The sequence below is a fragment of the Mustela nivalis genome (genome assembly GCF_964662115.1).
Source record: "Mustela nivalis genome assembly, chromosome: 20".
NCBI lineage: Eukaryota > Metazoa > Chordata > Mammalia > Carnivora > Mustelidae > Mustela > Mustela nivalis.
Window position 1 is genome coordinate 26613561 of NC_139039.1, and position 16812 is coordinate 26630372.

The 16812-nt window shown below is 38.2% G+C and overlaps 1 protein-coding gene across 3 annotated transcripts in view; it reads left to right on the forward strand.

The window, feature by feature from the left end:
* The window catches only part of PDLIM3 (PDZ and LIM domain 3), a 30086-nt gene extending 13496 nt beyond the window's left edge, over positions 1–16590 (forward strand). The window contains exons 4-8 of one of the 3 annotated variants that reach the window (XM_082715275.1): positions 5431–5618; positions 10826–11089; positions 12737–12861; positions 14484–14595; positions 15863–16590. In XM_082715275.1, coding sequence (XP_082571401.1) covers positions 5431–5618; positions 10826–11089; positions 12737–12861; positions 14484–14595; positions 15863–16052 — 879 coding nt within the window. In that variant the 3' untranslated portion in view covers positions 16053–16590. Of the gene's footprint in view, positions 1–5430; positions 5619–6011; positions 6080–10825; positions 11090–12736; positions 12862–14483; positions 14596–15862 lie in introns of all 3 variants that reach the window. The other 2 variants (XM_082715276.1, XM_082715274.1) reach the window with 2 other exon arrangements.
* Positions 16591–16812: the final 222 nt, after the last annotated feature.

A 16812-nucleotide genomic window follows, 5' to 3' on the forward strand; every position in this document is an offset into this window, starting at 1 on the left:
TCTCTTATTATCACCAGGACAAAACGGATAAAATTCTGAAATTCCTTTCCATATATATATAGTACACAACCAAAATTATACTGCACCCTTTTGCAAATTAGTCATTCATTCATTTGTTCATTCAAAATTTCTCCTAATTTTTAAAATCCGGTTTCACCAATATGAGACGCTAAGGCATGGGGTCAATGAGACAGATCTGACCAAATTTTATTTGACAGACCAAAGTACCAGATCCCCAAGGATCGCTGGCCATGTCGCAGTGTCTGGCATGTGGGTGACTTACCAAGTATTTATTACTCACGGCTGAGCTTAGACCAAGATGGGAAGCCTGTGTTTTGTTAATATCTCTCCAGAACTGGAGTTTAAGGGCAATTATCTGACTTTCGTTCTAGTAGAAGCCCCTTTTATAAGTCTATAAGTACTAACTTATGACCATGATTGTCCCAAGAACTGGATTTTTAAAAAGACCCAATTTTAAGTACTCTGGCCTCTCATCCATCATATATTAGTCCACATGCCCTACCTTATGGGGTAGGGCACTATGGACATGTATGATAGTACAAACGGGGAAAAAATAAAGGATGAGATAGGTTTGAAAAAAAAAAAAATGGTGAAGATTGGGTTAAAGGCTCCAGAAGCCAGTCGGATGGAGCCTTTTTGAACATTCCTTTAGTTTGAGTCATGACTAATTCTTACTGGCACCTCCTCCAAGAGGCCAGTATTTGAATGTCTCCAAGATAAGAACCATTTCAATTCTTCCCCTAATGGGCCAAAGGATTCCCGTCCTTAGGATCCTCAGGCCAGATTTCTGCATGATGAGTTCACCTAACTTGGCACTTCAGATCGGACATTCCCTACAAACATAGTTAAACCCTTGCTAGCCGAAATGCCAAAGCATAAACTTAACAAAATGCCATGTTAAAAAAAAAAAAAATACAAGCAGTGAATTTAACTTGGAGCATGAGAGCAGAAAAGAGCTAAACTGAGGTTATATTTGTCTTATTTTATCTTTTTAGTTAACACAAGCCATGCAAAAAGAGGTGTTGCAAAGGAGGTCTTCCTCCACCCCCACTCCCACCCCAAAAATGGACACTCTGCAAATACAACAAAGATGTGTCCATCTGAGAAACACATGCCATTACTACATCAAGCTTTCAGATCCTACTGTAGATAAAGAGAAAGGGCCATTGAGCAATACAGTTATTTGAGTTCTTGTTTCTCAACCCGAGTGAAACTGTAACTGCAAGCTTTGTGACTTTTGCTACTATATATATAATTATATAATATATATTATATAATACTCTTTCATTGAAAAAATAATACATATCCTTTGGAGAAAAAAAAAACACATTATATCCTACCATCCAACCCCAGCCACAAATAACAACATGTTAGTGTATTTCTTTCCAGTCTTTTCCCTATGCTTAGATTTAGGCTTTGGAGACTTTTTTTTACATAGTTATAGTAATAACTGGCAAGAAATTTTAATACCTAGGTTTTTTTTTCATTTGTCCATCTTTTTATTAAATAAATTTTGTTTTTATCAGTTTAGACTTGGATTTTTAGCTTAAATAGAAGCTTAGAAAGTATTCTTCGCCTTTGAATAAATGTTACTTGTTTATTTATAAGAAGTTATATATGTACATATAAAAAGTTATTCCCAGGGATTGAATAAATGCCTTCTATACAATCCCGAACATGGCCTATGAGCAGACATATGCATTTTCCTATGCAAAGCATTCTTGCTCTAGGCTAAAGGTACGTTTTTAGAGCTCGGGGTCCTTCTCCAAGTCTGGCATTCTCAAATAAAACATTACCCTCCTCTTTGTTTAATGTTAGTTGAACGACTCGAAATTATAACATAGCTATCCCATATAGGAAAGATGCTTTTCAGAAACAAATATCATTCTTTCCTAAAAGAGAAGATAGCTGTGCCTATTTCCATAAAAAGACTGCATCCTTGCCACAGAAGATTGATGATAAAGATATATAGAAATAATACACAAACTCAAGTGAGATACAGGTTAAAGTTATTTATATATTCAAAAAGATACCTTTATCCTATAATTTGTTGATAACTGGAAGGTGAACTACACAAAACAAGGTTTTGTAAACCCCATTCCCCCCAAACTTTTCTCCTGTTATATATGGGGAATACTTGAAACAGATTGCTGGGGGCAGGTGGGGAGGATTTATAAGGGTGACTTTATTTTTCATTTAAGGTAGGGGTGGTGATTATTCATAAATTCCAAACATGATAAGATACCATCACTCAGTGTGGCTTGGTCAAGTATATGATTGCTTGATACAGTTTGTATACCTTATTATCCCACCACTGTTTTTTTTTTTTAATAAATAAATATATGCACATTATCAAACATGTTGTTTCTGTTGGAGCTGGTAATTGCGTCAGTTCTTGAACTGAATCTCTATCTCTGGACAACTTCTTCCAGTAAGAAGTTGAAAAAGTGGTCGTGTCTTTGAATGCTGTCGTTGGTGAGGTCATTCTAAGGGCTTAGGAGATGGTAGTCAAGACCTACATTCTCCCTGATCTCACCAAATCTCTACCCAGTTACCTAGCTCTGACTCTGGCAGCTCGAGTATTTTATGAATTCAGAATGTTATTCCTTAATATAAGGAATATAATTCAAGGAATGACATTTTAAAATACCATTGAAAATGCACTAATTAAGGGTAGTAAGTACTTCTTGAATTCCTAAGAAATGAGAGTCACTTGGATGCTGTTGTCTGGGAAAAATAAACACAAGAGCTGGACTACATTGACTGGTATATAATTTTTTTTACTGGTATTTTCTGAGACGACTGATTTTCCTGAAAAAGTAAAAAGGAATTAAAGTGGAATAGCAAACTTCTCATTGCTTTTGTCTCTTGATTCTGTTTGACCATCAACAATGATGTAAGATTTGGATAGAATGTTGCCTCTCCGTGCCATACTTAATTGTTTACCTTTGATGTATACACTTCATTGTGCTTTTTTTGGAATGACTAGCAGCCCATAAACTAATGCTTTGCAAAGCCTAAATACAAATGTTTGAAGGCTCTCTTAGAAACACTTCCTTTTATGATATTTTATGATTATATGCAAAAAATAGAAGGGCTTTTTTTATTAATTTTGACAAATTACACATTTGCAACTTTTGCAATATAAAACCAAAACTGAAAATAGCAAAGAAAAAGCTTGGAGCTCATTAACTCATATGCTGCTTTTTGGAAGCACTACTAGAGATTATTAGTGCATAAATATTTCCAGAGAAGTTGCCTCATTTATAGGACAGTCATCATCCATATTTATTTTTCATTTTAAGACAAAGAAGTAATAAGGCAGAGACATTTTCCCCACAAAACCACTATACATTAACTAATTTTTATATATTTAATTCTATTTACAGAAATCTTTAAGGCATACTTAAAAGAAAAAAAATTTTAATTCCATAAAGCTTGAGTCCTTCAGTTCTGCCCGACTGACTCATTTAATTAGCCTGAGAAATTTAAAATACACCGAAACTAAATGAGGCAATTAGCCTCCTGTCTTCTTTTATATCGAAAGGAGGAACAAAGGCTTAAATCATGGCCACTGTCATTACTTAACAATTATTTCCAGTTCACTTTTTTTTTCATGCTATAATAATAGCTAATCAGAATGGTTAATCACAAAAAGACAATCAAAGTTCATTATTAAATCAGCCAAAACAATCAGATGGTACCCCTGTATCAATGTTTGACTACACAACTTTTCACAGGTTGTGGGATTCAGCATTATTCTAAAGCTACATTTGGTTGTTTTGGTCATTCTGCTACCTAATAGCAGCAGCCATACTGCCACCCAACCAACTCAGAGGCAGTGAACCACTCTTCTGGAGGTAAAAATAATAAATCAGTAAGACATTAGTCAATCCAACCACACTATAGGATCACAGGCTATTGTATTCAACTCAGACCTTTCAAATCCAAGAGCTGCTATACTGTGCTGTCCAAGGTTGATGAGAGAAAAAGCTGCTGCTCTCTATCACCTCACAGATTTTCAAGTACCATGAGATTTGGGCAGCTGGAGTCAAAGACTCCACTAGTATTCAAAGCTGCACCTCACTTGTCTGTTATAATTTTCAAGTGAACTCTGCCAATAGACCTGGATGGGGGAACAGGGGCCATCTGTGATGACTCCCTGCTCAGAACCAGAACTAAGCATCTCGGAGCATGGGTCCCTCCAGAAGTTGTTGGTGTTCTCACTCACAAGAATCTCCCTGAAAACTCTGGTTCCACCCCCTAAGAAAGGAAGAGGGTGTCTTTTCCAAATAGAAAAGGACCGTCTCATCATCTATTCATTTATAATGACAAGGGGAGAAAAAATAAATGATATGAGCAAGAATATCACAAAACCTTTTTATTTCTTAATAAAAACAGCATCTTTTCAGTAACACTTCAAAGACACATAAATGTTTGTACTAGTTGAAATCTGTGTGAAAAACTGGTGGCACATTCACAAAAGTAAATGAAGTCAATGTGAGTGTGTGGGCGAAAATATTGGAAAGATTATTCTTACTGATCCTGCCAAATGAAAAGATTTGGAAGAAGAGTCAGCTTGTGTGTATTTTAGCCTTCGCTTTTGGTTTTCTTCGGCTACTTAGAAGAAAAACATATTTAATGACTTTAAAAATTTAAGTCTATATAAAAATTGGAAAACCTTCTCTCATAGGAAAAATAGTCTTCCAGTTCTTCTTATTTGTTCTAAATTTAAGGTTAGACCCTACTGCAAATTAAGAATTTTGTTTTTTACTAATGATGTACTATATGTTGGCTAATTGAATTTAAATTTAGAAAAAGAACAAAAAGAATTTTGTTCTTTGTGGTAGGTATTAAGAAAAAACCAAAACTTTTTTACTTGGATTAGTTAAAGTGATTCAGTATAGTGATTCACAAATGGTCCCTCTCATTCTGATTGTTTTGCTACTCCATTTCCTAAAATGGAGAAAGCTTTATCAAGATATTAATAGAAGAGAAAGCAAATGTAAGCTCTACTTGAGGAAATGTGAAGCATAATAATTATTCTAAATCCCAAATCTCATTTCTGACATGGAATTTCTGTCTTCAGATGCGTCTAATGAGAGTTTCTTAAAAGCTATAGATGTAAAAAATTGTAGGACCAGAGGAAAGGTATAAGATTCAAATTCTTTTATAATATAATATTTAAGTAAGATAGATTCCTTTGCACCATGCGGTGGCTGAGTACAGCACATGTGAAGTTCACGGAAAATGCAGACAGGTTTATACTCACCTCTTCCTTGAACATTGCCATGAATCTTGCTATAGGGGAAAGAAGCCTTGATTAACAATGGCGATGCTGTTGGTTTGCTCATTAACGGCTTTCTTGTGCATTCTGTGGCTCTGTGTATTTTGTCTGCCATTGTACAGGAGTTCAAACCTATTGGTACCGCGCACAACAGAAGGGCCCAGCCTTTTGTTGCAGCAGCAAACATTGATGACAAAAGACAGGTAGTGAGCGCTTCCTATAACTCACCAATTGGGCTCTATTCTACTAGCAATATACAAGACGCGCTTCACGGACAGCTGCGAGGTCTCATTCCTAGCTCGCCTCAACAGTAAGTATCTGACTCAGTTTCTGGCCACCATGCTCTTAACAGTGATAGTATGGTTTCTTCTCCTTTCCAAAGTCCAGCTCTTGCTGTTTTATTTTTACTTTCCTGAAGGCACAATCAGATTTTTAATTTAAAGACAAGCATCCAGAACATGGTTCCAATGTTCTGGAGTCCAATCCGCCAGTTCCTGAACATTTCTAGTGAACAGATGCTTAAAATGAAGAAATCGCTCTGGTTCCATTGTCACCCTTCTCAGTCATGTCAATAGGTGGTGGTAAATAATCCTCTGTACAGTGATCATTCATTTACTTTTATCTTAAGAGGAAAAAAAAAAGAAAAAAGGAAAAAAAAAAACTGTCTTCCACTGAGGAACTTTTTAACCCTTTGTTTTTACAGGATGTGAACTACTTTGAACACAAGCACAATATTCGGCCCAAACCTTTCATTATCCCAGGCCGAAGCAGGTCATAAGCTCTGAGATTTTGGTGTCTGTAGTGCATGTTTCTTTAGTAAATCCTTACTAATCACTAAGAAGAGTAACACATAGGTGTTTGGAGTGACTCTGCTCATCGTGAAGCTTATTTCAAAAGCAAGAAAAACAAACTCACTTCGCAGAGTATAGGAGGCCACTAATCTCCATTTCTCAAAGTAAATACTGACAGGATTATAGGGCTGTGAAAAGTTAGGCAATCACCACGTATATTTATAACTAATACCCTGCTGTTCTGAGGATCCCTTCCAGAACACATTGACCTTTGAGGCAAGCAGATGTACCCCATTCCCAGGTCAGGAAGGCCCAGCCAACAGAAGCAAACCGGGAAACCAGCCCCTGGTCAGGAGTAAGGGAAGCAGGTGGGCCCAGTGGGAGCCCTGGGGCAGCCCTTCCATGTTTGACATTCTCTGAGCAGCCCACCTCAACACCTGCTTCCCACTGCTCCACCAACCCGCTGGTAATCCCACTCTTTCTAGCTCTTACATAACAATAACTCTGCCTTCTTGCGGATACTTGCAAAGGAAGAGAAGTCACTTGAAAAGGAGCTTTTCTACATGGGGGAAAGTAAGTAGAAGGAAAGAGTTGGGAGAGAGGGAGATGTGTTGGTTACCCTCATGGATAACCGTGTACACACTGCAATAAGAATGAGGAAGCGCTTCATGGCTGTCAATCAGAGAAAAAGATCATGGTCAGATGATCCTTTTCAAATAAATTTATTCTCTAGAAATTGTACTCCAACCCAAGGGGGAGAAATTAATGCCCTGTGTTGGCACATTGGGAAAGAGTGACTTTGGGAAACCTCAAACCTACTCCTCTGACCTCAGCTCCATTAATCAGCCCTGAAGAAGGAAGTTGGTGGTTAGGATTATTGACTGATGATCTATATCCAGTGTCCCAAACTGTGGCCCATCCAATTTATAGACAGTGTTTTACATAATCCTCCTATTGTTTAAAAAATAAATAAATAAATAAATAAACTTAAGTAAATGCCTTAAGATAGAACATCTACTCTCCATCCTGTCAAAATGCCCACCATTCCTGATACTGGGCCCATTTTCATACATGTGTAGCCCTACTAGCCCCTGGGGGTATCCAAGTTTATGATACCTGCTTTGGATGGTCAGTCATCAATGGATATGTGATCTCCTTATGCAGACCTTCCCATAAACTGGAGTCGGGGCCAGAGGATTATCTCAAAATAAGCTGGACAATTTTGTGATATCAGACTCAGGCAGGAGAGACAGAGTGGAAGATGAGGAAACAAAGTTAAGAAGCCAGTGACTACCAAGTGTATCTCCCCTCCCCTCCCCCCCACTAGAATGGAGCAACTTCTATCTTCCCAGCACCTAGAAACAAGGCTGGGACAGACTAAATGCTCCATCGATGTTCATTAGATGAAGGAACAAAATCCTAAGAGTACCTGATAATATTTTCTGATGGCAAGAAGAAACAAGAGTTAACACCCCTCTCTCATTCATTCAACTCTGCACAAGCTTTCTTTACTTCTCTTTTTTATTCCTTGGCTTCCATTCTATTTTCCTCTGAATTTTCTCCCTACTTCTCCACATTCAACAGCTTCCCAGCCCCACCCCTGATATCATAACACTAGATTAAGAGGAAAAATGCTATGTTACCACTGAATAAATATATATACAACTTTCTAAAGGAGCATCGTAAAATTAATACTCTTGCATTCTTTTGAGGCTGGTTTAACTCTACGCTCACTAATCTGAATTATAGGACTTCAGGAGGCATTAGAGTAACACAGATCTTGCCTCTAAAAACCAGTAAGACATTTAATGTCATAAAAATTCAGGGAAAGTCAGAGAGATTTAGGTAGCTAATGGCCTTCTTTTATATTTGCATTTTAATTCAAAAATGGTGATCCTAACAAGCCCCTCATCCTTTTGTCATTGTAAGGTGCCTCTTCATACAGCTGAATTTGGGGAAGGAGAGAGGAGGAATGGGGGTAAAAAGGTTTGCTTTAAAGACAGGCACCAGCACTTAATCTTAAAGAAATGTAAAAATGCCTGTACTATTTTTCCTTTCTTCCTGTGTCCTCTCACTATTTACTCTAGCTTCTGAATTTCTTGTTCTTACCAAACGATTCTTTGTCAAGGTGGCATTTCAGGTGTCTACACACCAAGCTACACCTACACCATCAATGAACAACTTTTTAATCCAAAGTAAATGGGAGATGCTAAATTGTTCATACATTCATCTCCCTAGGGCCTTACTGCTAGTAGTTATGGTTCTTTTCATTATCTCATAATTGAATCATATTTAAAAGGCAGTATCTTCATAGGCAAATATGTAAATATAAAATTTTTATTTTATAGATCCAAATGACAGAATCTTGTGAGTGGTTTTTGGACAAGTCATTTCAAGAAGCTCATCCCAGAAAGTCTGTATAAGGCCAGGGAAGTTAGTTCTCAGTCTGATGATCTATGGAGGCAAGAAGTGATTGAGTGTATCATCAACCTGACAAGTGGTCCTGCCAAGTCACTAAGTCAAAGTCAAAAAATCTCATTACTCCCTATCTTTTCAGGTCACAGGAATAGGTCATGGTGACCCATGGCACTACCAAAGTGATTGGAGTCCATGAAAATTATTTAAATCATCAGTTCAAGAGATCTTGTGAAACTGTCCCAAAAATTTATAAGAGATCATTCTTGTTTGCTTAAGGTTTACTTCCTATCTCCTCAATAACTACAGGTCCCTAAATAGAATGATAAAGAAACCAAGCAATAGAAGACACCACTCTTGCTGAAATAAAACTGTGTATACAAACATGTTATATGCAAGATTACTTATTAATTACAACTACAAAATAAGGTCTGTCTGTAAGTTCTGACTGCTCATAGTTTAGCTATCTACCCCATGGCACACGTAGGGTCAGAGTAGCTATAAATGCTTACTGACAAGATTCACTATTTTAAGCCCAACTCTCCCAAGAGTCAACCCAGTGTTTCAAATCCCAAAATTACAGTTTACTATGCTTCATTGCACTTAGGTCAAATCAATATAACCCTGAGTAAACTGCACTATAACTGAAAATTGACTTTTTTTTTTTTTTTAAACCAACTGAGGTCGATTTCAGGAGCTAGTACAGTGTTGAGCCTACAAAAATGGTAAATAAGCCATTGGACATTTTGTATGTGATCAAACAACTTAAAGACTGGGTTTTAAATAGGCTCTTAACAGGCAGGAAGTGAAGGAGCACATCCCTATACACTCGCCTCATTTAGGCCATGCAGTTGGTTGAACTGGTAACACGAGACAAATACGTTTAAAATTCCATTTTGTGGCATGGGTTGTCCAGACGAGGCAGGCTACCACACTGATGAAGTCAACAAAATTGGGGTCTAATACCCACTTGGTTTTGCTGTCCATATGGGGCCAAGGTTAGCATTCGCAGCCCTAAAGAGTAAACGCAACAGCCATACTTGAGCCCCAGGAGAAAACGGACTTTGAGATAAACACATCATATAAATTGTTCTCTGTCTGGTGTTTATAGCAACACTAACCTGTAAGCATGATGAAAGTTTACAAATACTAACATTTCTTTTGGCTTAGTCTTAAATGACTGTGCTTAAAAACAAAATCTCAGTATATTCCATTTTCTCGTAAAATGCATTTCTCACGCTGCCCTTAAAATGCATGTAGAAAAATGACTTCAGTCATTGGCATGTCAGCTGCGACTAGCCTCTTATCCAGATTCGTAGAGAATATGAAATCTACCTAGTTGTTCTTGAAATTGCATGACTGGCTTTTCTCATATTTTAGTAATAAGTATAATAAGTCCCCTCAGTTGATCTTTAAAATGAAATAAGAAGTATGCATGGAAATACATGTGAGCCTCCAAAATTATTACAGGAAATAGCTATGTATGGCAGAAACAGAGCTTAGCCCTAGGTATATCCAAAGAGTCTAAGACCACCTTATCTACCCTCTAATCAATTAATTTCAAGGTGACAAGCATTTATTGGCTGTTTCTAGAGCCTGTATTAAATGACTGAACAGTTTATTAACATGTATTCTTCACAAAAGTAGAGAATGAAAGTAGAAAAAGTTAAAATCCCAACTATAAGGCATTTACAAAATAGCTTTAAAACATAATCTTTATCACAGAACCTTCAAGTTACTAGTTATTCTACAACGAAAGCATAACTGCATTTCTGAAACACATTTCGTATTTTGAAATGTTTAGCCTAAATATTTGATTGGATCTTCATGCTGCGTAGTCCCTTACTATCTGTGAAGAATCGCTCAGTAATATTTTGATTTTAAATACCGCAGCTCATAAATGTAAAAGAGCATCCCACCAGTGTCATTTCCCCACATCATCTGTTTGTGATGTGGGCAAGTTTTAAAATTGTTTGGCCTATTTTAAAAAAGTAAAGATAGTTGCATCTTTTCTACCTCGCGTACTACTCTGTGGGTAACCCTCAACATATTGCCTAGTAGAACAGAGCCAAAAAATGCAATATCACCTGTAATTTTTAATTTTCTTGCACTCTTTTCAATCATGAATCTTGAAATGTCTTCCCTTTGTAAAATACATCCTAGCCATTTGATTTTTCATTTGAATTTGATTTAATTCACTTCTTCCTTTCTGTCTTCAATTCCTTTTAACCTCTCTGTACTTGTTCTCTGTGTTGTGTCTGGATTTTTCTGATTCCTGTGTCACCTCTGTGTCACGTGGTCATTAACACAGTGGATGCAGCACTCCGTCCGGTATTGACGGTGGCAGTGGACGTAGCACCCCTTCTTCTGTCAGTACTCTTAGTACTATTTGCCCAGGTGACTTGAAAGTTGCTGCTAAGATGGCCCCTAACATTCCTTTGGAAATGGAGCTTCCCGGTGTGAAGATTGTACATGCTCAGTTTAATACACCTATGCAGTTGTACTCAGATGACAATATTATGGAAACACTTCAGGGTCAGGTTTCAACAGCTCTAGGGGAAGCACCCTCCATGAGGTAATGCGAGTCTTTCTGAACCATGGGCATATTAACTAAACACATGGGCAATGTCAACTTTACTGGTGTCTTTTAATAGTGTCGTAATTGAAAGAAGGCTGGGTGGAAAGCTTTAAAGCAAAAAGAATACTAGGGGTGTACTGCAAATATCTAGACCTAAAGATAAAAGTGATTTCAAGAATTAACTAAATAGAGCTTTATGTGACAGAGCACAAAAAAAAAAAAAAAAAAAAAAGAAGAAGAAGAAGAAGAAATCAGGGAAGGAAAAAATGTCTATGTCTTTTAGAAGCTATAATGTTCTTTACAAATGTCTGGTACAATACTTCTCAAAAGTGACTTATAATCTAGTATAGTCCTGCTGCTTCTTTGGGGGTCAAAACTTGGTAAGGAATGGGAGGCTCGGAGGAATTTTAAGGGATGACAACTCTTGTCTCTTTTAATGGTAGCTTGTGGAGAGGTAGTCATTTCTACATTTAGAATTTTTACCATGAAAAAGCTTTTATAAGCTCCAAGCTATTAATGTAAATACTTAATTTCCATTGGTCCCTATTTTGACTAATTTCATCTTTATTAGGAGTATTTGCTCAAAGTACTTTTGCCATCAAGTTTTTTCAAATAAAAGGACTTATTATAAGATAAAATCTTACTACTACTTTCAATATTATATAACCACTTTTTATAAATGAAAGTTTTATAATGTTTTAGAGTACTATGTAACTAAATCCCCAAATGTCTCTTGCGATGAATACAATGGGATAATAACCATGTAATGCATCTCAAAGCCTTTTTGCAAAGAATTTCAGATATATAAGATGATGATTTTAAAATGTGATACAGGAAGTAAAAATATGTGGAGATAGCAACTACCTATTCTAGATACTATAATTAAATGACATAAAATAATAAAGCATTTAGTGTCTGACGTAGTATTACTGTGGCAGTTCCTTATTGTTCATCATGAATTATATTTGTAGAATAGTAAAATAAAGCTACTATCACTGTTATCATAAGTGAATTATAATATGACTATTAAAAAACATAATGTAATCAATATAACTGACATATATATGAAAGTTTCTACATTATAGACTTTCACATACAAGCTAAATTTCTTCAGCTTATAGGCAAAATGATACCTTTGTTGTTTTCTGGAGTTCACAAATTAACCTTAAAGGCAAAATTAAACCATACTTTTCAGTTGAATATCAGAAATGAATCTGAATTTTATAGACAATTTTATGACTGAGAATAATCAAACTGGGCTCACTCCTGCATTTCTTCCCATGTGTATGTTGTCTGTTTTCTGAGAAAAGTTCATTTTTTTCACATTATAATGATATATCCATCAGACAAGGGTATTATTGTTTTTTAAATCACTATTCCCAAACAATCACATTGTACTTGTCCTCTGACGCATTCTGCTAGGTGAAGAAGTGCTGATGTGACTCCCAGGTTAATGAACGACATCATGAAGTTGACCCATGTGAACTCATACCGTATTTTTAACTGTATAGAGATTAACTGAATCTTGGCTCAGGAGTTACTGCAAATGCAGTGATTATCACTTAGTCATGTCTTGTGGTTTCGTGCACATGCCATGCCTCACACGGCTTCTGACACTGCTTCACATGCTGTCCTGTGTTTCAGTGAACCCACAGCCTCAGTGCCTCCCCAGTCTGACGTATACCGGATGCTCCACGACAATCGGAATGAGCCTACGCAGCCTCGCCAGTCGGGCTCCTTCAGAGTGCTCCAGGAATTAGTGAACGATGGTGAGCAGCCGTGAATGGAACAGTACAGACAGGGGGAGGAGAGCAAACATACTGCGGAATGAAAGACTCAGCATTGATTCAGTTCAGTGATCCCATGAATCTTCCCTGAGGAAGATCTGAACGGTGCTTGGTTTAGAAAAGGAGCTCCCAGAATGTATCCAAGTAGCCACCAACCCAGTGATAAAAGGACACCAGAGATAAATTCCATTCATAGTCGTCAAGGGGCTAGTTGGGCTCAAAAATCGTAAGTTGGAATTTTAAATGGATATCGCTAAATTTCTCAGCCTCCCTCCACTCCAGAGAGTCAGAATCATCAAAATTTTAAAATAACACTGAGATGAACCCTTACTGTGTTCCAAACCCTGTGCTAAGTATTTTGTGTGCTTGATCACTTAGTCCTCCCAATAACCTGTGAGATAGGGACTATTGATTTTCCCTTTCAACAAATGAGAAACTGCCGCAGAGAGAGATTTGTACAAGGAGACACAGCCAGTAAGAAATAAGGCTGAATCTCTAGCCCACTCCTGCTGTCCTCGGGGGTCATAATCTTATCAATGTTTTTCTATCCCACAAAGATACACATTGTCCTTTAAAAGTTGCACAAAAATGCAAAGTGCCCTATTAAGTTGGCTATTTAAAAAACAAAAAACTTACAAGTGTTGGAGAGCACGTGGGAAAACTGGGACTCTTGTTCATGGTTGAGGGAATGTAAAATGGTGCAGCCACTGTGAAAACCAGGATAGCGGTTCCTCAAAAAGTTAAACATAGAAATTACTGTATTATCCAACAACTGGACTCCTGGGTATGTACCCAAAGAATCGAAAGCAGGGACTCAAAGATATATTCATAACCAATATTCACAGATCTTTATCCACAATAGCCAGAAAGTGAAAACCACACATCTGTCTATCACCCGATCAACGGATAAACAAAATGTGGTCTGTCCATCCAACAGAGCATTATTCAGCCTCAAAAATGAATGAAATTCTGATGCATGCTCCAACAGGGATGAACCCTGAAAACATGCCGACGGAAATAGGCCAGACACAGGAAGATAAAAACTGCATGCGTCCACTCCTGGGAGGCACCCGGGATAGGAAAGTCCTAAAGACAGACAGTAGAATAGAAGTACCGCGATCTGGGAGGAAGAGGGAGTGGGAAGTTACTGTTTGATAGGTACAGACGGTTTTTGTTTTTTGTTTTTGGAGGATGAAAGAGTTCTGGAAAGAACTGTTGGTGATGGGTGCACAACATTGTCTAAGTACTTGCTGCTACTGAATTACTGAATTACGCCTTCAGAAGTGGTCAAGATGGTCCATTATATGTTCTGTATGTTTTACGGCAATAAGAAGAAGAAAAAAAATGCCAAATGTTTTCCACTCCTTTTGGCATTTTCTAACCACTCCCTCCAACAAGGACAACAACAAATTTTAATGACTTCTTTCTGGAAGGGCCCTCCTTCCGAACAAGTGATGCTTGAACCTGTCCTCCTCCTTTTGAAATGAGAGAGCTGGCGCAACTGGAGAATTCCTTGGGTTAAAGTGCACACCTTAAAATAGAAGCGAAGTACAAACTGTAGCCAGCTGTTCCCTTGCCATAAATGGAAACACTTTGTTTTTCAGACGACCGTCCTGCTGGAACCCGGAGTGTGCGAGCTCCCGTTACCAAAGCCCACGGCAGTGCTGGCAGCGCTCAGAAGATGCCGCTCTGTGACAAATGTGGGAGCGGCATCGTGTAAGTTTCATTTTTAACCCAGGCCTTCGCTATAAATCTTGGTACCCCTCTCCGTTTCTAGTCAGTGAACTGAACTGTGTCCAACATTCAGCACATTTTGACCAGAATCCCTTCAACGTACCCTAAAACTGGCATATGATGTGAGTCAGCCATCTGGACTTCGAATTTCAGATATATTCTCATTTAAAACAAACAAAGAAAACTGTCCTCCAGGCCTATTTTTAAAAAATTGCTTCCAAGAAGCATAGCTTCACTTCAAAAATGCCCTCCCTTGGTTAATGTATAGTTTTTCAGTACTTCCTCTTTGGTATAAACTGAGGAAACCAAACATGAGGGTCATCATGTGGTTCATGAAAACATATTATCTTTACTCAGTTTCTTAATTTGCACAAATATTGAAGTCTAGCTTTTAAAAATGCAGTCCACTTCCATTTCAAGGTCCCTTGTGTTTGCACAGTGACACTTGCTGGTTCAAATCTCCAGATCATTTCAGTCTCTCCCCTGCAGACGCCCCACGTGGTCACTTCTCCCGCCCCTCTATTCTGCGCCTCCACTGTTAGCTCACACACAGCGTTACTGTGTGTGCAGTGATCCCAGGAGTCATCCCAGGAGGGCAGTGGGAGAGAAACCTGGTTAGAACAAGGAGGGGAATGTGACACAGAAGGAAAGAAAGGCACAGGACCCGCAACTCAGGAGCAAAGAGGATCTCATGAAACACACGAGTTTAGGATGGTACCAAAAGCAATTATTGCTCCTAAGTTGGAGTAAACTGTTTTGACAGTAGACTTGAGTCTACAGAAATGGAAATTCCATCTCTGCCCTTTGCTGTTTCCTCTGTGCTCCACGGACAGGAGGCTGCAGTGGCAAGATAGGAAGCAATTAGAGGGACCTCTAGTTGTGTAGGCAAGCGTAGTCAAAATCCGAATCCTAGGCAGAGGTATTAGTCTTATCTAGATGATGTTTTCCTCTTTCAAGGAAAGAATCAGCATAGATCGTGAAGGAAGATCCCATAACGTGTATAGAAGCGACTTGTTTGAAAAATCGGGCAAATATTCACACGTCGACATCCGAGAGAACGCCGTGGTGTGTTACTACGGTTGTCTTGGTTCTCCCCGACCATGACCTCACTCGCACAGCTGTGCCGGCTTTCCCCGGGAGGCTACTGCCCACCCATGAAACAGATCACACCTGCCCTATCCGCCCTGTTATCGCCCTCGTAGCATGTTTTCCGTTTCTGTTTTTCACTTCCCCTCCTTTTCCTCAACAGTGGTGCTGTCGTGAAGGCACGGGATAAGTACCGGCATCCAGAGTGTTTCGTGTGCGCCGACTGTAACCTCAACCTCAAACAGAAGGGCTACTTCTTCGTGGAGGGGGAGCTGTACTGCGAAACTCATGCAAGGGCTCGCACAAGGCCCCCAGAGGGCTACGACACAGTTACTCTCTATCCCAAAGCTTAATGACGTCTTATACAGACCGGAGCACACACACTCAAGCACGCTTACACAGGAAGACATCCATGGCTTTGGGCAGAAGTATAGCAAACTGTTGGCTCCAAACCTAAAACCAAGGCTTTTAGACGTTTTTCTTATTGTTACTGAAGAAAAGGGAGCAGGAGATATGTGCCGGCTGTAAATGGATGTGGAAATGTACACTTAGCTATGTCTGCAGCTTTCTCCCTCTTGGGCTAGCAATAATTTAGTCACATTTAACTCATTAAATTTTTTGTATGTCATACTCCACAATTTATATTTATATTATGACATCAAGAGATTTGGGGGAGTCTGATTATCTTTCCTTAACAAGCTGATTTTGCAACTGTAGTAAATACCAACTGACAATCTTGTATTCTAACACAACCTGCAATTGTCTGTTACCTGTTTTAACTGTTATAGTGCATGTCAGAAAGAAATTCCCTAGATTTCTCTAGTTTCATATTCAAACAATTATACCACCAGATGCAACATACATAATAAATACATAAATATTTTTAAAATACCTGATGAAGTGGCATTCAATGAATTCAAATAAAATCAACATTCCAACAAAAGGGCCCAATCATATCTTGACATGTACACTAACAACTCAGATATTTTAAGAAAAATGTGACTTCTTCAGTTCTTACTCTTTCTTAGGAGCCCATAAATTTCTGCTGATGTGGAGGGGTATTTAAATTTGCTAAAGGTAATTCAGTCCCTTTCCCATAAAAACAATTTTTTG